At 39.2% G+C, this 23,540-nt stretch overlaps 1 protein-coding gene across 1 annotated transcript in view; it reads right to left on the reverse strand.

Annotated features, from left to right (window-relative positions):
- Positions 1–23,540, reverse strand: part of ADGRB3 (adhesion G protein-coupled receptor B3) — a gene marked incomplete in the record, with an annotated part of 595,656 nt that overhangs the window by 42,466 nt on the left and 529,650 nt on the right. Inside the window, 3 exon segments of the mRNA XM_034766231.1 lie at positions 818–884; positions 5,692–5,761; positions 6,359–6,509. Coding sequence (XP_034622122.1) covers positions 818–884; positions 5,692–5,761; positions 6,359–6,509 — 288 coding nt within the window.

Consider the following 23,540-nt stretch of genomic DNA (forward strand, 5'->3'; position numbering starts at 1 on the left):
AGCAACCGTTACATGGATACAACTAATAAGAATTCAGTGATGCTTGTAACAAAATTCTTGTGTTAGCAACCAGCATATCATGCTTTCACAGTTTTATTTTGTGTGGCTCAGGAGTAAAATGAACAAGGCAACTTTTGCAAAACAATCATTTTTCAGTTGTACCATAACCCTTTTCTAGAATACCATCTTACATCCTACTTTGCATATAATAAAATATAGTTAATTCCTAAATAATTAGAAATTATAACCTATTTTTATAATTATGTAAGTCTTAAATATATTTCCCCTGCCTTTTAACTGGCTCCTCCAGAAAAGAATAACAGTTAGCTATTATCATGGTAATAGCATTGGGTGAATCTTGGCCTCTTTGAAGTGAATAGGAGTTTTGCCAGTGGGGCCAGGATTTCACCCATTGACCTCATCCTGGTAATAAACTCTTGCCAAATCCTGTTGTTGCTCCTAGAGAATTTTTTTGAAGGTGTACAGAGTACACACATATAATATATAAACTTGTATAAATAATATACACTAATAACAATATATATGATGAGCTATTTGTGCATCTAGAAATGTCTTTGGTTATGCTTGATGTTCATGTGGCTTTGTGGAAATGATGACACATATAGTGTTGATGTAAAATACATAATAAAATAAACAATCAGAAAAATAGCATATTCAAAACATTGAGGGAATCTTAGACCATTGTTCTCAGGATGTCTGCAGTAAAATTAATACCACTGCATAACTAACCACTCTGTAATTCAGACAGTATTCCACCATTTCTAATGAAAATACTAAAAATAATTTAAGTGTTTACCAAGACAACAGCAGCCGCAGGCCCAACAAATGCATAGAGTAGTCCTCCTTCGAGAGACAGCCAGCAGCTGGAAAGAACATTAGAGGAAAAGAACTACCACACATTAATAATATCTTTTACGCTATGGAGGTGTGATGTGACTAAAACATATATAGTATATGTATTCACTTGACATAGGGTTCAATCTACATAGAGAGTTGTATAAGCATAGAAAAAGGTGTGAAATTACTCTGTTGACGTAATGGTGCTATACGCAGTTGATAAATGAGTTTCATTATTAGGCCCCATTTTCATGCCTCTGCAACTTTTCAAACAAGTTACACTTACAATGAAATTCCTTAGGCTTATTCTGAGTCCACAGTTAAATATTTCTGTAAATTTTTGTAAAATGTCATTTAGCCATTTTTGAGCTAACTGTGAATGACAAAAAAGATAATTTCTACCTATTAAGAAATTCTTCAGAAACTTATTTCGTCTCAGGGACCTCAAAACCACTTTATTTTTAAAATGTCAGACTTATCTTATACTTAAATGCTCATTAAGGTCAAGTGCATATGACATGATCGAATAAACTTGATTAAAAACCATAGTTGTCTATAAATCTTCACTGGTGTAATTTGGTATTTAATACTAGGATAAGGTCTTATGGATTATATGCACTTTAAAAAAGTTATTATACATCATGTAAGGACTAAGGACCAATTGGTGTCTCTGAAATATTAAAAATATTAAAAAACTAATACTATATTTATGAAAATTGTACATCTCTTGTGTGCTATATCCTACTAGAGGTCCAATACCACAAGGCCTTTCTGTATGGTGCTTCCATGCAGATTTCCAGATTCGGAGGGCTTGCAGAATTGAGTCCTAAACATTTAACACACTACAGTGCTAAACTTAGATATATAAACACTATCAGGAGCTTCACTTACTGAAGCAAATGCAGCTGTTTCCCTCCCCAGTGATTACACATTCATATAAATTCACGTTTGTTGGAGTGTGTGATCACACATACATATAAGGATATGCAAGTAACTGCATTTATTTGAATCTCACATGCAAATAAACTTACATAAAGATGTCTTTATCCTCTACCCCCATTTTCCCCCCTTTCTTTTGAAAACCATATAAACACAAACACATCTTAATGTTACTGTTCTGTTATGGCTGAAATTTTAAAGGCCAAAAAAAAAAAAATCATTAAATGTAATTGTTTCCCACAGTAACCAAAAACAGAGCTGAACTTTGCCATATGGACCCACCTCTGTTAATGTGTTGGATGCTAGTATGATACACTGATCTAAAATGTCAATATTTGCCTGCAGTTACCCTCCACCAAAAAAGCAATGACAAAATATCTCAGATACCATTGTATGATAACTTCTTAATGGACCTGGATCTTTATTTTTTAATTTAATTGAAAATATGTTTGTATTTATTTATTTTTTGCTGGTTTTCTACTGGTTTATAGAATAGTTGAAAGTTGGATACAAAGTTTTCATTAAAAATTTTGAATTTTTTCCCCTGGATTTTCTGACCAGTGTACACATGAATTCCAATAGAACTCCCCTCTCAAATTACTGTCAACCTCCTGCACTTGATCACTGCCCCCCCCCCCATTTACTTTGGTTTTGTACAAGGAATCACAGTTTTACCTGTAAGGTGGCCACTGTAAGGGTGTGATCCAAAAACAGACTTTTTTTGGGAATGTTTCCATTGACTTCAGTGGGCTTTGGATCAGACCCTAAGCCTTAGGGTAAAATTTTCAAAATCTCTTAACTGACTGAGGAGTCTAAGTCCTATTTTCAAGAGTCACTATGACACTTAGTATCAGAGGGGTAGCCGTGTTAGTCTGGATCGGTAAAAAGTGACAGAGTCCTGTGGCACCTTATAGACTAACAGAAGTATTGGAGCATAAGCATGTGTCTGACGAAGTGGGTATTCACCCACGAAAGCTTATGCTCCAATACTTCTGTTAGTCTATAAGATGCCACAGGACTCTTTATGGCACTTAGGACCCCTTAAGTCTCATTGATTTTGTTTTGCTTCCTCTTTCAGATTTACTATTAGGGCTAGATCGACAAAAGGATTTAAGTGTCTAACTCAGGGGTAGGCAACTTATGGCACGCGTGCCAAAGGTGGCACACAAGCTGATTTTCAGTGGCACTCACACTGCCCGGGTCTTGGCCACCGGTCTGGGGGATTCTGCATTTTAATTTAATTTTAAATGAAGCTTCTTAAACATTTTAAAAACCTTATTTACTTTACATACAACAATAGTTTAGTTATATATTATAGACTTATAGAAAGAGACCTTCTAAAAACGTTAAAATGTATTACTGGCACGTGAAACCTTAAATTAGAGTGAATAAATGAAGACTCAGCACACCACTTCTGAAAGGTTGCCAACCTCTGGTCTAACTGCTACTTTAGGAGCCTAAGTCCAACATTTAGGTGCTACTGAGATCCTGAAAACTCCTGCCTAACCCTGTAGCTGCTTAACCCTTAGGCACCAAAATTTCCACTGTTAAAGTCCTGATGGCACCTACATTTCTGGAAGTGAGCATGTGCGCACCCACTTTGGTCTAGGCCCCATCTCACAAATCCTCAAACTAGTTGCTCCCCTATCTGTCTCGCCTATGGGGCCCAGTCTGGTAAGTATGCTCTATGCCCACACAAACCCATATAAAACAACTGAAGGAGAAAGTGGTAGTACCCCCCACCCCAACTTTTAGTTCAGTGGTTAGTGCACTCACCTGGGATATGGAAGACCAAGGTTCAATTCCCCATGCTGCCTGATATGGAGAGGGATTTAACTTGGGTTTCCCCCCTCCTAGAAGGGGACCCTAACTGCTGGGTGATGGGTATTCTGGGCAGGTCTCCCTCAGTGTGTCCTGTTGACACTGTTACACTGTATATGAATAATTAAATACCACCATTTCTTCTGGCATAATTGATTATTATTATTTTTACAAGACATTGGTTAAGTACCTTACTCCAGGAGAGAGTTCACTGCTGAGAATCCCAAGTGGAGAGAGGTGCCTTTGAGAGATGGAACTTAGGACCCACTTCTCTCCTCACCATTTCCTATTAGCAAGTTTAGGTGGCTCCCTGCTCAATATGCTAGCTTTTGTGGATCCCAGTCTTAGGTGCTTGTCTCTCCCCCTGCATGTACAAGGAGCCTATGCATCTAACTTGGGGCTGTGGATTCCACTGGCTGGCAAAGTTCCTAAAACTTAAGTGCTCCATTGCTCAATGTTCCTCTGTCCCATGAACCTCTCAGCTAATTTGGCACACCTTCCAAGCAGGGCCTGCTCCCCACGCTGAACAACCCCTCTATAATGGAAACCCCTTTACAATCTCAACTATGGCTGTTTAAGGGTTAAATTAATGCATAAAGTTATGTGAACTGCAAAGTAATTCAACATGCTGCTTATATGCAAATGGATCAAGGTGCTAGGCTAACCATAATTTAGAAATCCCTTGCTTTTGAAATATCATCAATAACATCATTGGAATAATGGAGTTTTGCATAAAATATTTTTCATATGTGCAGTAGAAATGACACAAGTTGCTGATAACTAGGGTTGTGTGAAAAATTCAGGTAGAAATCTAAGTTCACCTGAAATCAAGGTGAGTTCAACTTCTAACCAAGCCACTCCCAACAGCCCAGGCATACAGTTGTTCCATGGATCTGGTCTAATGCTATTTCCCCAGCTCCTCCCTCAGTGGTGTTTCTTAATCCCCCTTCTTAATCCGTTTTCCCCAGACTGGTTCTAGGACCTCCCTCTTACCAGTATGTATCTTCATGTGGGGACCAGGACCAATTTTCCTGTTTCCATTCATTGCTCTTTCAGTCTGGAAAAGGTCTTCTGGAAATGGCACCCTACAATCTAGGAGTATCTGGCAATAAGTCTTGTTCCTGCTGCCAGCACCTTTGTAACTGTGGAATGGCAAACAGCGCTACTAGATTCCTTAATACAGGGTAGCTAAAGAACCCACAAGCAACCATAATCTAGGAGGGATAGGACAGAATTCCTACTGGATTGCTTTAGCTACACAGGATGAGGAGGCACTACCTATCATTGATGAGTTCTAGAGTGGGACAGCTCCTCAGCTCTTGATGCCCTGTGTTGAGCGGAAAACATCTCCCGCCTTTGTCTGCAGACTGCGGGATGAAGTGGCCAATTGTGGCAGCTTCCAAAGACCTGAAGAGTAGAGGACTCTACCCCACAGCAGATCTGATGCCAGATTGGTCAAACAACATGAACATGTTTTTGTAAACATGTTTTGAAATCCAGGTCCTGATTCCTTTGGTCCATATGCACGTCCTTTCGTGTTTTTTAGTTCCACAAGTGTTTGGAAAGCTGGTTTTGTCCATGTGGATGTTTTGGAGAGGAGCTGTCAGGCATACAAGCACCCATAGATCATTGCATTTAAGGTTACTCCTTATTAGTAATTGATTATTTCCATCAATATTTCAATAATCTCCCATTTAAAAAGTACCAAGCAGCTCAGCAGGAAGCAGGAAACAAATATGCAGCTGAAGTAACCAGTCCCGCATGAATAATCTTAGCAGGATAAGTACAGTGCTACTAACAATGGGCTTAATCCTGCAAAGGACTGAGAGCCTCCTGAGATATGCTCATGTCCTCAGTGCTCATTCGGAGTTGAGTGTACTCAGCACTGCACAGGACTGAGTTTAATACTGGACTCTGATTTTCTTTTCACTCTTTGTATGGGGCATTCGGCTTTCAGCAGTGTCCTGCACATGAAGGGACACACAATGGGCCTTATACTGTGTAGTATAATCTCTATAGGGCATGGCAGCCTTGTTAATCAAAAACATGATTTATCACTGCAGACTGACTTACTAGTGAGATGTTCCATATCCTTTCGTCTTGGTAAAGCCTATTGATATTGCCACTACTAATGCTGGTAAACCTGGAAAAAAACAGCAATTGTCATTAAGGCTCAGCTAAATACCGCTGTTCTATAGGGTATGAAATGATGAGAGCGAACGACTTTCATCTAAAATGATCAATTTGATATGGAATGAATCATTTAACAAAGCACTGCTCTGTTGCAGCGTTTGTTTCTTCCCCAAGCACAAGGGAAGAGCTAGATTTTTAGCCCAGTGTGCATCATTTTCGTGTTGCTAAGTTACCAGTATGTTTGAAATAGCTTAAAATGAACAAATAACACAGAGATTCAGTGGATTTTCAGTGAGGGGCTTTTGTCTGCATTACACTATTTTGCAGAAAAGCTACTAAAATGACGCTAAAAGCATATATGTTACAACATAATAAAGTACAAGAACATTGGCATATTCATCAACTGTATCTTGAGCCAAATCAAGAGAATAAAATTACATTGGTGCTTCCAATAAAAAGGGAAATCTCCTTGTCCTGATTTTCTGTTTAGTAACTATGCTATCAACAACCTGTCAGGATTATTGAAATAAATACCAACACCCCCAATTGTGTAAATGCATAACATTCAATTCTAATGATTCTGGTGACATGATTTTTATGGGCTTACCCCATCCAAGGCACAAAAAGCGTTTCCTTATGAGTCGTGTCCTAATTTTTCCAGTAACAGCCATGTACGACTGCCACGCTTCTGTCAAAACCCAACAGAACGAAGCTAAGAAGAAGAAGTGTAAAAATGCGGTGGTCGTGGTGCAGATGCCCTGCAGGGAGCAAAGAAAAGCTCATGCTGAATACTTAGGGACAATCATTTCTCCTTCAGAGGGTTGTCATATTCTATCAGCTTGACCTTTACCCCGAACATCACACCTCCATCTTTATAGCACATTTGACACAGAGATTTGGATTATACAGAACAGGTTGAACCCTGTTCTGAAATACACTAACATAGACAGTTTTAATGAAAAATATTTAAATATAGAATAGAGCAAAGTTTCTTACATCTTTACTTTGGCCACAGAACATTGCAAAGCCACTGCAATGAATAGGTTACATGGTTTCTGAACATTGCAATTTCACTACACTGAACAGAGTGAATGTGCAAATACAAACAAACAAACCTAATTGCCATTTTTATGTTCTTTCCCCTCATGCAGACAAATCTTGACTATAAATCTGAACTCCAGGGGGCAGATTAAAGCTTCCTGCTTTATTTGATTTTTCATTTAAATCTTACAGAATGTAATGCCATGGGAAGCTCTTGGCATACATGGCCTGATTTTTTTAGTCAGGTTTAAGCAACGTTTCCTTAGCAATTATTTTGGTTATTGTTTTTATGCATGTCAGTCATTTGTCATCTGAAAAGTACTCTGAACTCATCCAGCACATGCTCTGCTCCGTCACTGTAGCCTTTAATTAAATTTGACATTTTGGCTCATATAAGTAAATTTGACTCTCCCTTGAAAGTAAATTATAATCCATCATTTCACTGCTTTATTTCAGTATGGAATTCTAGAGACAGTACAATTCAGACTATTAAATGCAGTATGTATAATACCCTGGCATCAAAACCACACCAATACTGTAGAATATAAACCGTATAGATCTTTATTACATTTTAAAATATGGTTTAATCAGATCAAGATCAAAACACCCTGCCAAAACAACAGATGTCAGCAACACAAGAACTTAGCTTGATATGGATTTAGAATTTTTTAATATTAGTGTTATTATTAATTTATCTAGCATACCTCTAATAATAAGACAAGTTCCTCTCCCAAAGAGTTTCTAGCTAAGACACCAATTCAACAATACTTAAGCATGGAGGCTCCGCAAGAATTAATATTATGCAGGTACTCAAGTACTTTGCTAAATCAGCACTGAAATATATAAAGTACAGATAAGAAGGGAAGTGATACACCACGTGATTATTTTTTAGTTTGATTATATTTTTCAGTTTTTTTAAACCCATCCTATTTTGTGTTTTGTGATTTGATTTGGTTTTTGATCACACTGATTTTCCTGAGTCCTCATCTGAAACAAATTACATTCCTTTAATTTATTGCATTTATTACTACTACAGTTCTGCTGCTTGTTCATGGTTCACTTTTATCTTTAATATTTCTCTCATATGCCTGGTTCGGTTGAATTTCTTAATCTGCAAACTGCCAAATAATTTCTACATCTATTTCAAGAGTCCAGTAAAGAAACTGATACCTACTTTAGTATTATGAATTCAAAGTTTTGACAAATCTTTAGCTTTCTTTAATGAAAATATCTGTGAGATATAAGAGACCCTAGAGGAATTACTTTAATATTAATGAGTCCAGTTTTGCAGCTTTACCTTATCTGAATATTCCGTAGGACCAATTCTGATCTCACACTTGTTTTCTACTAGTTGTAACTCCACTGACTTCAGTGCAGATATTCTTGTTTTACACACAGGTAAATGAGATAAGAATCAAGCTTTAAATTATGCATACAAGTATATACTTTATTTTAAAATAAGTTTCAATGCTGCATTGAAAAAAATTATTTTGACTGTCATAACAGCCACGTGAGAAACATGGAAGCCTTCAGCTGTCACAGTGATGTGTGTGGAACAAAAAACCTAGACAGCGAAAGAGAGGTTAATTTTTGAGGTTATATTGCAGGACTGCTTCTGACCTAAAATCAGATTGAATCACATTGCTGAATTGGTACACAACTGCTCTCAGTGCCTGTTTAAAACAATTAGCATTGAAGTTACTTCTATATAAACTAATGGCAAAATTCCCACTGAGTTCAGTGAGTGCAGAATTAGGCCCACAATATACACCTGAAAATATCATCAGGCAATAAAAAGATACTGTAAATCTGGTGCATATAAAATTACTGCACACTGGAAAAGCACTCTATTTTATTCCGTTACTTCAAAATAAAAGACAGGATAAAGGCATATCATGAAAGCAATGTGACCATTCCATATCTCTTGAGAAACAATTATAAGCAGATGTGCTGGAACAACTTGTATAGAGCGGGTGCTGAGAGCCATTGAACCAAACTGTAAACCCTGTGTGGTGGAAACCTCTTCAAGACAGGGTGTGCAGCAGCACCCACAGCACCCCTAGTTCCAGCACCTATGATTACAAGGGGTAGCCAGTGACCAAAATATTAATTTATTACCATTAATTCTTAAATTTAGCTGCTCCAAAACTATGTGAGCTCATAAAATCCATCCCAGTAAAGCCACAATGATGGTATTATTACACTGGGTGGTAATATTACAATAAAAAGCTTGGCCAGATAAACAGATGGATTTGCAGGTAGACCAAGTATTATATCTTGGCCATATAAGCATACTTGAGGTGTTAAGATTATGCTGAACTAAAGTAATGTGAATGTTAAATCCTGGATGTCTGTGCTTTAGACCTTTTATGTGTTAAAGCACATACGCTGTTTTCAAAAATCCTGACATTCTCATTCTAATTTCTATAATATACACTCCTGTATTTTGTCCACTAAGTTAATTGGAGACAGTATTGCAACAGAAAAGTCTTAAACTGTCCTGAATTAGTATTCATCTGATAACATCACTATGCAACATGACTGCAAGCTCCAGAGTTCCATATCATGAAACTAAAACCCTGATGTCACTCACTTAGCAAGGGCCTCAGTTTTTTTTTCAGGTCACTTACATCCAACCTCTCTTATGCCATAATTACAAGCCAACAACTACAGTATCTGGTTTATGACTATCCTTCCAGCAGCTGTTGTTAATGGTACATCGTCTGCAGTGTCATTTGTTTACAGATGCAAAATAAGCCTTTCCTTTTTCTCTTAGATAAAAAATCTTAGCCAATAGATTTAATTTCAGCGTTCCTTTAAAAAATTCCAATAGAAGGGCATTAGACCTTTTAGAAAGTGTTGTATAGGATTTCTTCCCCCTGACAGTAGTAAACTGCCTGGCAGGAGGTATTACCATAATATAAAATCTTATTTAAAATAAAGAATATATAGAGAACTGCACAGTAAACAAAATGACAGAAAATATAGAAATGACTGTGTTCCTGTAGCAGCTGGCTCACATATTATAAATTCATATTATAAAACTTTAATTTGCCTTCCTGTCAGTCTTTTTGTAAAAGCTGAGACATGTTCTATGGAGCACAGATTTGCTCCCCAAAGCTGTTTTTTGTCAATGTTAGAAGCTTTCAGAGAAAAACTGCATAGGTAACACAGAGTATTACCTACCCCGAAAAAAACAAAACAAAACCCACCACAAAAATCAAAGCTTATTACTTTTCATGTAACAAACTATACAGCACATACATAATGCATATTGGGACAAAGCGTATTCTCTTTATTTAGTCAAAGTAACTAATAACCGCTATGGAAGTTTTGACTGAGTATGGACTGCAGGATTGGGACCAAATGTAGATCTGTATTGAAAAAAAGAGAGATGTTAATAATTTTCTGACATAAATATGAACTTGGCTCTTTTTGAGCAAGAACTCATGATTAAAACGTTAACTATCATGTTGGCCCCAAAACCTGAAAACTGGTGAAAAAAGTTTTGCTACAAACTCTAGAAATTACACACGCTGGAGTTTGAGCCGGACATAGGGATTAATATCTCTAACTCCTCTGAGCCGTACATGGGATCTTTAATGAACCCCAGAGGTAAAAACCTTAGTGTCACATATCAACCAAGAGACATTACCTCCATCAGCATAATGTTCCCTAAGAGCTACTGGAGAATCCTGATTATAGAATCTATTATATTCCCCCTCAAAAAGCAATGTTGGGATATATCCTAGAAACATAAATTCAGTAAGACCCTACTAAATAGTGGCAAATTTTCATTCCCACAAGTGGCTGTCATCAATGGAACACCAAGCAGCGATACCGAGAAACGTATGCCCAGAATCCTTAGAACAAAAAGTGAACCAGCAGACTAAACACAAAAAGGAACAATCCCACTTCCCACCAGCATAACTACATAACATTCTTTTTTTAAGAGATGTCATCATAGGCAAATAATATCTTAGAAGCACTTTGAACAAACGATGGCTGCTCCAGCATAGGTGGGTTGGAGATGGAGATGAGTGAATGAAAAGTCCCTTCTCAAACTCCAATGCCCATGTGCAGGAAGCAGCCATAATGCTGCCTCCAGCACTTCTTGAGTGCAAGGGGCTGGGGCAGTATCATTACGAGTCGCTCTGAAATCTGAGAGGCTGTTTCTGGGTGTATTCAGGGTCTTGAAAATGGGCCCAAGCACCTGCATATCAGCAAGCACCAGGGAACTGTCCCTAAAGACAGTGTATGCTACCCTTTGCTGAAGGTGTGTAGCAAGGATTGCCAGTGAAATTTTTTCCTGTGGATCCTGGTAGTATTGCCCAGACAATACCGGAAGAAAGACAATGCACCAGGAATGTAGTTTAAGTAGGTTGCAGCTTTATTAAGTAACACATCTGGAAATAATTTATCCAGTGCAGGTCATCCTTCCTTTGTAATCTGTTCCACCTGCTGAGGGGGTACCATTCTCCCCACCCCCAACTCTGTGAACTTGGTCCCTGAATTGTTGCTGAGATCCCATTGCCTTTCCCTCACCTGGGGGTTAAGGGATTTGGGAAAGGAGTTGTCTCTTCCCTGTACTAGAAATCAGGAGCCATAACCCCATTCTCTGCCTTCTTTGATCCATTTAATCTCTAATCCATTTTCAGTTCTGGTCTATCGGGGAACCAGAAACCCTGATGAATGATTACCTCTACTGGCACATGCCAAGTTGCAACAAAATGAATTTAAAATCTAAATCTACCCACCAGGTTCATGGGCTGCTGAGAAGGTCAATCTGCCAGTGAGGGAAAAATTCCTTTCCAGCCCCCAAAAGGCAACTAGTATGATACCCACATCAAGACCCCCAAACCTGGTCTGACTCTAATCCCAAAGGAATGGAGCAGGAAGCTTTCCTTCCCAAGGAAGAATCTATGGCTCTAGTAGCCTTAATTGATCTTTCAATTTTTAGCTAGCTTGAATATCTGAGTAATCAGCATCTTCACTTTTTAATGAACAATTTATCTTTGAATACAGGAGCCTGTATTAGGTATCAAATTATTCTGCTCTTTTCTGCTGGTGGGAGACACAATCATATTTAGAGCACTGTAGCACAGCTTGGATATATAAAGGACAAATGGTGGAAATCCAAATCAATTGATTTTAGGGCTTTTATTTTGGTATGTAATGATTTTGAAAGCTATCTGGGAGAGTTATCTACTTTTATTAGTGTGCCAAAAAGATTAGATCTAACCAGGCAATCCCCCTCATTTCACTCAGGGGTTGAGGCATCTTAAATTTTTAATTCAACAGCGGTTTTTGAATAGCAACGTGAACAGAACTCCCACACAACTATAAAGAGGAAGAACCAAGGGTACTTGATTATTCTACTTCTAGTCAACCTGTTTCTTTCATCTACAACAAACAAGAAAGGTGCCTGGATGCTGAAAAGCGGTCTAAGAGCCAAAGCTATTGGAGAGTAAAAAAAGGAATAGAATTTATAGTATTAATAACAAATAGAATGGTCCTAAAATCCACTTAATTGTCTTCAAAGGCAAGAAGCACTGGAAAATGTATGGAAGTAGAAATGACACCTGTATCCAAAGAAACTCACATAAGTGATAGCAAGTCCTTTATGATTATAAAATTAACTCAGTCTTCATTTAGATCGGCCCCACAGGATAAGGTCTCAGGAGATAAATGAAATGAGTAGGACTTGTACTCCTAAGAAGCCTTGACGTTGGGCATAGCAAACTACAAAGAGTGGAAATATTGCCTTGTGTTTAAGACATTGGAGTGGGATTCAGGAGATATATGTTCAATTCCAGATGTCCTGTGTGACCTTGGAAAGTCACCCAGTTCCTCATCTCTAAAATGGGAATAACAACACTTTTCCTTTTCTATTTAAACTATAAATTCATCAGGGCAAATATCATCTCTTACTATATGTGCACAATGGAGCTCCAATCTCTGTTAGGATCTCTAGACACTACTGTAAAAAAAGTACTAAGACATGGCTAGCCATCACTATAAACTGTGGAGTAACATGCCCTTCTGTTTTTGACAATCTTTCAGAGGCGGAGTGTCCGTCATTTAAAGGTTTGCCTCTCAGGAAATGCTTTTTTTTAAAAATGAAAAAATGACTTTGTAAGATTTCAAAGGAAGAGAAATGTACTGGAAGTGTAAGGCAGGCTGTATTTTAAAAAAATGAGACTATTATATCTTAAGGTTCTGAAAACAATAAGCTGCAGAGAACTATAAGCTGCAGACTTTTTGGATTCTCCTCCAGGATGAGGAACAATAATGGCATCATAAAGACGTTTGAAAGAACCATTGCATTTTAAACCTTATTTTCTTTCCTTTTGTTGGTTTACAGTACTTATAATGTGACTCTAGCAAAGAAATCAGCTCATATTTCTAAAGACCTTGGGGGAGCGGGGGTGAGAGGGTAGTGGTGATGTTGTAATTCTGCTAAAGTACAATGCTCATTAATTTTTAAAACAACAGCTATAAAATTGTCCTCTTTGGGTATTTTGCAGACAAACTTAGATGTATGCAAAATTCAAGCAGTTCACTTTTCAGGGTGAAGTGTAAAAAGGCTTAATTTTAGTGAAGTATGTGACAATATTAATGTAGAACACTGCCTCTCATTTGACAGCATTGGTGTTCATGTTGTAGAGACATGTATACTATGATGTACAGGGAAAGGTCCTGGATTTGCTCACACAGGTCCATATTTAATGAGCAGGAAGGTCATTTCATTAGGTAAGAAGGCTGCAAAGGCAAGGCCATTGCTACTGTGGCCCAATGCTCTTGGGATCAGTTGAAATAGCCAGCGAGCAGAGGGAATGTAATGGCTGATTCCAGAAGCCTACAGAGCTGAAAGGACTTCAGTAGCATATATGTTCAATTGCAGGCACACATTTAACACCTTCTGCTTCCTTGTCTAGCAAATGGCAGTGCTCAGAATGGATGCTCAGAGCCCCAAACCAACCCCAATTTCTGTTTTGAGGATCTAATTTCTCCTTAAGTGGTTCAATACCATAGACTGCTGGGCCCTAGGTATAGCAGGGAACAACTACACCATCCAGTACATGCTTCAGCCCCATACATTCCCCATGCCAGCACGGGGTCATTAGCACTGAGGCAGGAAGGTGCCTTCCTAATGGAAATGGGAGTAGCAGAACCGATTCCTTTCCTTCAGAGGGATAATGGGCTTTGCTCTGAATATTTTCTTACTCCAAACAACTTGGTAGATCTCTGCTTCATACTCTCTTACAGACTGATTAAATTTCTCATGGTGACTTTGAATGTCCTAATTCTTTCTCTGCTTCCTTTAGGCTGGTTTGGTGCTGTCAGCCTTCAGGTTGCCTACTTCCACTTTTCACAAAGGGCATCTCACAGAGAGTATCACGATTCCAGCTGGGAGACAAACATTTTCAGTGTCATCTATTGATTCTGGTACTGAGGTATTATCAACTGGTAATTACCATTGGGGTAGTCAAATGTTTGGGTTACCAGGATGATATCAGCACAGTCGCAGAACTTAATGTGGTCTCCTAAATTATTCTGGTTTTCTAATATCCCAGCTCTTGCTTTGCTTATTTTATCTATCACTCCTGATCTTCTGTCCCAGATTTGTTCACTCCTTTCATCTGGCAGTTTGAATTCAGAAAACCTCACTGCAAAATCCTTGCAGTCCCATAAATTTTTACAGGAAGAAAGTTTATGCTTTACAGTGGAAGCTTTTTTTGTCCATTTGAACTTCCAGCCAAGCTCTAAACCGTAATCTTAGGGCATCCATCTTGGAGCACTTATAATACTTTCACTGATGAGATTCAACTAGTGCTCATAATCCCGCAAATTTCACTTGGAAGCTATTTATGCATATCACTTCCATGTGAATGAAGCATGCATGACCATTACTCACATCCACTGAGAAAGGAATTCAGTAAGACCTTCTTGCACTTTCCCCCCCTCATGCAGAGCCCAGCAACTTGATGCTATTTACATCCAAGTCAGTACCAGCAACACAAAGCAAGGCAGTTACCAGAATGTCTTCTGCACAGGACTCTGGAATACCACCGTTGGAATGGTAGTGATAACGTCGCATACCAAAAAAGGGTAGTGTGGAAGGGGTACACACTCTGGCAGTACACAGGCAAGTAACGGTGTCCACTTGCAAGTGTAGATGAACCCTAAAAGTACTCTTTGGATTACAGTTGCCCCTGTTACCCACATGAATAACGAAGCTATGATTTAGTGTGGGTTCTTTGGCCTCACTGATATCTCTTAAAAGCCACTGCTGGTATTTATCCAGATTAATCCCTCTCTCTGCCAGTTTTCTTCTCCAGACCCTTATAAAACATAATGGACAATTTTGCCCCATAAATTGGATGCGAGATGGTTGCTCGATTATTACTTGAATAGGACCAGCTCTTTCCAGAAGTTAGGCAGGTTTTTTATTGCATTTGGAAAGCATTTCTGCTTTGGTCCTATCTCATTACAGAGCATCCAACTGGATTATTCATCACATTCAAAGCCACTATTTGCAGGCAGGGATTCAGGTCAGTAAGTACTTTAAATCCCACTCCCCTATGTCTATGACAGCCTCCCTAACATGGCAGCATCATAGAATCACAGAATCATAGAATATTAGGGTTGGAAGAGACCTCAGGAGGTCATCCAGTCCAATCCCATGCTCAAAGCAGGACCAATACCAACTAAATCATCCCAGCCAGGGCTTTGTCAAGCCGGGCCTTAAAAACCTCTAAGGATGGAGATTCCACCACCTCCCTAGGTAACCCTTCCACTGCTTCACCACCCTCCTAGTGAAACAGTGTTTCCTAATATCCAACCTAGACCTCCCCCACTGCAACTTGAGACCATTGCTTCTTGTTCTGTCATCTGCCACCACTGAGAACAGCTGAGCTCCATCCTCTTTGGAACCCCTCTTCAGGTAGTTGAAGGCTTCTATCAAATCCTCCCTCACTCTTCTCTTCTGCAGACTAAATAACCCCAGTTCCCTCAGCCTCTCCTCGTAAGTCTTGTGCCCCAGCCCCCTAATAATTTTGGTTGCCCTCTACTGGACTCTCTCCAATTTGTCCACATTCCTTCTGTAGTTGGGGGGGGGACCAAAACTGGACACAATACTCCAGGTGTGGCCTCACCAGTGCCGAATAGAGGGGAATAATCACTTCCCTCAATCTGCTGGCAATGCTCCTACTAATTCTGCCCAATATGCCTTGGCCTTCTTGGCAACAAGGGCACACTACTGACTCATATCCAGATTCTCATCCACTGTAAACCGCAGGTCCTTTTCTGCAGAACTGCTGCTTAGCCAGTCAGTCCCCAGCCATATTCCATCTCAGATCTGTAGCGCATTACCCAGTACTGATCTCTTGACACCAAGTCCACAGTAAATTGGAAGCCAGGCTAGGAAAAGTTGTCTTACAGTCCCCCTTTGTTTATACTCTCTTCAGCTCTTCTCCTGGTATGGATTGCTACTGCTGGCTTATATCCAATTATGGAGGGTCTATGCAGGCGATATAATGGAAGAGAAAGATACGGAAAGGTAGATTACAGACTAGTAACTGTAAGTCTGCACAGTAAACCTCCTCCTTTCCTAGTTTTTTGAACCTATGTATTTCCTGGACAGTCAGACAGGAAGTGAGGGAGGAGGATCCTGCACCTGTTCGTGGGCCTGACCCACAACCCACTACAGTCAATAGGAAGACTCCCATTGGCATCAATGGGCTTTGAATCAGGCCTTATAGCCATAGAACTGATGCTGGGAGGTGCATGGCACGTGGCCTCTACTTGGCCCAACTGTTTCCAATATTTCTGAAGTATGCATGGCAAGGCCACCCAGGTTACATAAATAATTTCTGCCTCTTATATGAATAATTTGACTGTTAAACAAATATGGCCTCAATAGGACACATAGTGAACTTTGTTCTGTTGCTTCTGATATTAATTTTTTATGCTAATCTTTAAACATGGGAAATGTCAACCCTATCAGAACAAACCAATGTACACAGCATTTTAATTCTGCCCTTACATGAGTGTGGTATGTTTCAAAATGTATGCAGCACAGAGGAGCATGCCTTTAAGGAGAAATGAGAAAAACAACAACCTCCACAGCTTGAAAGTGTAAACATGAATGTGAATGCCAGTTTTTAAATATCTTTCTGCCTATGTACACACCCAAAGGTGTATGTTGCATTGTGACAATGATGCTATCACTAACCCACAGATGACGCTTATTATTAACACCTTTATTTTCAGTTTCTTGATAACTTTGTTCAGAAAAAAATTACCTTTTAGGGCTCAAATGACTCATGCTTGATCTGAGCACAAAGGTGAACACTGCAGGGAGGTTTCATAAAAATCAGATCACCATGTGTGAATTATCCAAGCATGAGAAATCATTTTAAAGTTTTTACTCTGTGTGGCTCCAACCCAGAAAGTGACTCTGCAAAAATGGCTTTGTGGGTTTCTAAGTTTATCAGGTCTGAAAGATTTCCGGCTCATTTTTGAAGTAAAAAAAGATTAGTTTTTGAACTGCCAGCCATGCAAAATCAATCCAAGCTCTGCAAGTCAAGCAGAATTCTTACCTTCTTCCACATGACTGAAGGCTAATGTTATTCCACAGGTGTAACTGACTGAAGGCATAATCTGAAGACATTGGGGCTGCACAGGCTTAATTTGAAAGCATAATTTGGCCTGCAGAATCTTTGTTCCAAGTTATGACACATGAGAAAAAAAAGAACTTAGACAGACTGTCAGGATGAGTTTACTGGGCTGGCAGTTAGAAACAATTATTTTCACTTGCAATCTGAGCAAATTAAGCCGGAAATCTTTGATGCATGAAACATGGAATTCCACAATGCCACTTACACAGTTGCTTTGCAAGGCAGGTTTGCACTTAAAGGAATTTTTCCGATGCTTTTGTTATGCTTAGAAAATTCCAAATTAGTTTTGTTTTAGAAATGTTGAGCATGGACTGTGCAGGATGCAGGCATGAATGAAATATAGTGCACTTGAGAGCTGGAAGAAATGTAAAATTGAAGCTTCGTAATTGAATAATGAAGCTACAGCTTTTTGATGGTAGCGTATTGGACGTGTGCTGTACATTAGTTTTAGCTAATTTCATAAAGAAACATCAGGCTCCAGTGCTCTCTCCAAATATTCATAGGTGTAAATATTTGAACGTATTATCATGCTAATAGATACAAATTATATGATTGGAATGTGGGATACAATAGAAAATAACAAATTAGAGACATGAATAGCCAATACTAAAGAGTGTTTCTAGAATTCTAAATCTTCCTAAACTTCTTTGTTTAAAAATTCATTGTGGGGGCAGTGAACCAGTATTGATAGTGAGGGGATAGCTGAGCTAAACACAAGGGCGATGAGTCAGCAATCACTGCAACTGGGGGAAAAAAAGTGCAGTTTAAAGAGTAGTTCAGCAGGAGCTCCCTAGGAAGTTCTAAGAGAAGGTGATGGAAGTGTCTGGGCCCTGACAAATCCAAACAATTGAAGCAGTTCCCTTGAACAAACAACATAATATAAATGGGTTACAGAATGGATATTGATGGGACTGAGGTAATCTGATGTGTGAGACTCTCATTTCCTGAAGGAGTGATGTCTGCATCCACTCAAACCTGATTTCCCTTCTGGAGGAAAAAGAGACTAAGAGAAATCAAGGTTGGGTGGGAAGGGAATATTTCTGTTTGCTGCTCAGCAATGCAATATGAGAGAACACTAATCTAGGTGTATCTTTTGTGTCTCAAATAAAATTATTTTTCTCTTTGAAAACGTGCTATCATCACAGAGGAATCTCCTCTCTTTCATATTAAATGGGGTCATTTATTTGCTCTATTGTCAGATTTGACCTCAGACACTATGTGGAAATTACAGCAATTTTAGGGAGCCTCCACAGCATTCAAAAAGATGTCTAGAAAGAGAAGTTCAACAACAAAGCCTAGAGTTGCCTTCTACTTAGTCTGACTGTGCTGATTATAACCCCACCCTATGAAAACATTCCATCTTCCTGTCCAGGGTCCTTGTCTCAGCACCCACTGTAACAATTCCATCTCTTTCTAATATTGATTAAACTATGTTGAAGCAGTAGCAATGCAATTTTATTGCCTGGCTATCCACCATGGTATAAGATTACAATACTGTGTTGATTAAATTGTTCAATACAATATTATTAAAATACTCCAATGAACATTTGTGTGTGTGAGTGGGGACTATCATGTCTACCCCTCCCACAACTTGATAGAGAATACATAGTTCATGTTTTCCCATATGTATATTTGAAGCATAACATGTCATAATCCTCACTGCAGGATGAATCATTAATTAGACTCTAGGGGCCTTAGTTTCATTTTCCATCACTCCAGAAGTGTACAAGGGCCTCAAAGTGCCACAGCACCAGAAAGGAGGCTAGTGTAAGAATGAGAATAAATAATGTAATAAGAATATAGCTCTAAGTTTTCTCAAAGGAACTGGTCCTACAAGGTATTGAGCACCCTCTGCTTCCTTCAACTGAGGGAGCTCAGCACCTTGAAGAAGATGCTTTGTCTTTTGTAAGATCAGGCCCATAAAGAATGGGCAGCCTGGAAGCAATGTGAAGCACAGTCTCTTGAAGAGAGCAAAATTTTAAAAAGTACATAACACAGCTAAATCCTGTAAAAGGGGCAAGTATATCAATTAGCACTGTCACCACCAGCCTTTTCACACTGGGAACACACAACGTCCTTAAAGTTTATTTTTTTAAGAACTTGTATATGTTTTTCATTCAGAACATACATTTCTGTAGAGAATCCACAATATTTTGGTAAAACATGAGGTGGCTATGAGGAAACTACTATTACCCCATGTTGTGTGTCCTAAGCCTGGACTGAACACAGATGTTTACATAATCATTCTTTCTTTCATACCTACATATTCACACTTTTAAAGTTATTTTCTCTTTTAAAATGTTGAATTAAATGGTTCTGACAGTACCAACTGATAAAACTGGGTAGCAAAGTCCTCCCTCTAATCACAGAACATGGACGGCACACACAGTTGGGTGCAAGTTTCTGACCTGGCGTGACCAGCTGTGGCAGTAAAAGTCTAGTACAGTTCATTTCTTGACTTTCTCTGCAGGTGACACAGCAGCAGTAACTGTCAGGGTGTTTTTGTGATGGGGACAGCCAGTGGTTAATGTAGATTGATATGGGAAGGGGGAGCTCTTGCTACACCAGTCCAGGAGGTGTGTGAGTGTTGCTTAACCAGCCCAAGGAAAAGATGGGAATCTCTACTTCTGCTTTTAGCCGTGGACAGGACTATACTCCCTTCTCTCCTCTATTATTTTAACTCAGAAATACATCCTTGGTATCAACTAGCAACAGGGCTGAAATCACAAACATATTTACATACATTACCAAGGAGCTCCCCATTAGACAGTAATTCAGTCTGTATCACCGTGATCTCAGTCTGAACAAGCAACCTAAATGTGCAATGCTCTGCATGAATTAGATAGTTCCCCCTTTCGTCTAGTTCAAGTATGCTTTCTTCCAGGGGTGACATCCGTTCATAGTAGCTGAGAAATTAGAGCAAACAATATTGCCAGATTTCAGAAAAAAATTAATGCAGAAAAATAGCAGAGTTTTGTATTGCAAAGAAAAAAATTGAAATCTATCCAATATCTGTAGCGCACAAGATACAGAGCAATACCTACATTAGTGCACCTTTCTCTATCTGGGGTTTATGGTAGGGCTCACACTGAAGCTACAATGCATGCAACAGATAATGGGATGGCTGCCGGGCAGGAAAGACAGGTGCAGACACCTCACAACAGAACCTCATGGATTATATTGGCTCCTCATGAGATTCTGAGCCTAGCTAGAGGCCCTGGTATTGATCTTCAAGGGTCTCAAGAGATGGTGGGTGGGCTGACAGTCCCTTCTTCCTCTGTCCAAGAAAACTATGTGGTTGGAGGCAATGTGGCAATTTCACATCCAGAGTGAATTTTCAAAATCTACAGGCAGGAAATTCTTAACACAGGACCATAGACTGAGGAACACCCATTACAAGAAAATGGTCTGAGCTCAAGCCTAAGTGTGCTAGGGGAAAATGTAACCCTCCCTTTTGCATTAGTCTTCCTACCCCAATGATATTGTTGAAATCTCAACACTTCAAAGGGGAGGAAGATTCTACATTCATGCATGTATGAGCACACAGAGAATCAAACAGAGAGCACTGGTTCTCTTTGGACTGACAGACTGTCCAGCATCACCAAAAAAGGCTTAATAATCAGTTATAAGAACCCCGGCACCTCCCAACTCAAACATTACTTCAGAAGACAAAGAAATACATGAGGCGAGTCAATTCACATACCTTGGTAGTAATGCACAAAGCCAACAGGGATGTCTGGAAGGAAATAATGTCATAAACTGGCGAGGCAGCAGCTGCGTTCACCAGCTTAAACAAGATTTGTTCATTGAAAATCTACAATTTAAAGACCAAGCTGCAAATCTCCAACTCCAATTTTATTTCCACCTCAACTTATGGGTGTGAAAGCTGAAAAGCCACCAAAGGTACAGACAGATGTCTAAGTGCCTTTGAAAGCAAATGCCTCAGGAAAATAGTAGGTATTAAATGGAATGAGTTTAAAGCAAATGCTGAGATTCATCAGAGTTCAACAACTCCATATCCCTAAAAATGACCACAAAAGATGATGGAAATATTTGGTGCATGTATTAAGAATGAAGCCACTGGGCAGCTGGAGGACCACGCAAAATAGGGCTGACTGAAAGAATCCCTCCATCATACCAAGAGAGAGGACTTAAGAAGACACAAAGAGTGGCCCAGGATAGACAAGGATGATGGAGCCTTGTTCAAGCCCTAAACAACACCTGGTCACACAGGAAGGATTCATAATTAGATTTCGGTACAGAAATCTGGGAGGACAGCAGCACTTCCCTTACTCCAGCTCTTTTCTTTCTCAATCTTGCCCCAATTACCCCTATCCTTGGATCTTCCTTGTTGCTGAGCCCCAGAAACGTAAGGCCAAGAATAGGGGTATAGTGTGAGGAAACTCACTACTTTCCCACGCAGTCATTGGGGAAAAGCTGGGCCATTATAGTTATTTGTATAGCATTGATACTAGAGGAGATGTGTTACAGATGGCTATGAAGGCAGGTTCATACTCCAGAGGGCTTATATTCCTAAGTATATACTAACTATATTCTCTCCACAGAAACCACTAAGTATTAAGATGTGGCCCAGTAGTCTCTCTGCTAAGCCCTGATTCTGATTAAAGTGTAGCAAGATCTACTGGAGAGACTTCTGGGTCTCCAAAACAAGACAACTTTCTCCAGGTGGGCTCCTGACCTCACTCCTAAGGATGCTTGCTATGGAGAATAGGAAAGGTTGTGGAGCTCCCCCTTGACCATGCTTACTGGCAGGGTGAAGGCCATGCAGCCCTTCTAAAAGTCTGCTATTCCAAGAAGAGGGAGGAAAGGAAGCATGACTACACAATCCTACTGGAGAAAGCCAGGGCTATCTCTGAGGAACAGACATGTAAACCTCAGAAAAAGAAGGGAGACAAAGGGTGCAATTTACACAACTCCTTTCTGGACATTTTTCTTAAAATTATTTTATTTTTGGGATCCATGTATTTTTCATGTTAAGCAAGAGGACATTCTTCTACTGATAATACTTATCTTTCTTTGGGCTATTTATCTTCTTTTGGACTCATGGTAGAGCACTGGCTATTTGCATATTCATAGGAAAGAGATAAATTCTTAACAGGAAAGTTTAATTTCCTAATGAAGTGTATGAGATCACTATGTGAATGGAATATATGTCCCCTGTACTCGGCCTTTAAATGATAACATACCAAAGAGAGAAGGTATTTAAATAAAATTAAATCCTTCAAGTCTGGAGCTTTGATTTGTGTCTGATATGTGTCTGATTTAGACTGCAATCTCCTTGACGAAGGAACCATTTCTTCCTCTATGTTTGTACAGAACCAAGCAATCCAGTGGCACTCAATAAATAAATAATATCAATAGTAATGTAATAAATATAGGAAATGCTTCACTAGCAGTTTAATTTCAATATATTGTCTTCCTCAGGAGAGATTTTTAAAGAGCTTTATGAAAATGTACATTTCCAGTGAAGTCCAGGCAGGGGAAAGCAAGCACATTTCCTGGAGGTTTGTTTTATAAATCACTGAAAGGGTGCACAAAGATGCTAAGTTTACAAAACTACTAAATTAGCTTTACACCACATGTCAAAATAAGCACTGACTGTTCAGTAGTTATTTCCCTGAATCTATCATTGCTTAATAAATTTCTCATTTGTTTTTGACTGCCTCTTCTCATTGATTCTAGCTGTGCTTAGCTTTAGGTATGCTGTTATTTCCTGACTCTGATGTTCATTAATATCCCCTTCTCAATCCATGCTAGGCACACAGTTTCCTGGAGATAAATTGTTTTCAGCCCTTCAAAGTGTTAACATTAGGACAGCTTTATGGTAAGTTCTTGTTACTAATTATTTTAGAACTAGGATTGCAGTGACTTCTACATGGTGAGGCTGATGTTTTGCTGTTTCTCTCTCTCTCCCTTCTGTAATTAACCTGGCTATTCTTAGATGCTAACTACATATTGTATTTTGTGTCAGGATCCTTGACTATTTTATTTTACATTTGGTTGACCAGTTATATGATGGGTTTTCTCCCTAGATGTAGCATATTA

This window comes from Trachemys scripta, chromosome 3, assembly GCF_013100865.1.
Source record: "Trachemys scripta elegans isolate TJP31775 chromosome 3, CAS_Tse_1.0, whole genome shotgun sequence".
NCBI lineage: Eukaryota > Metazoa > Chordata > Testudines > Emydidae > Trachemys > Trachemys scripta.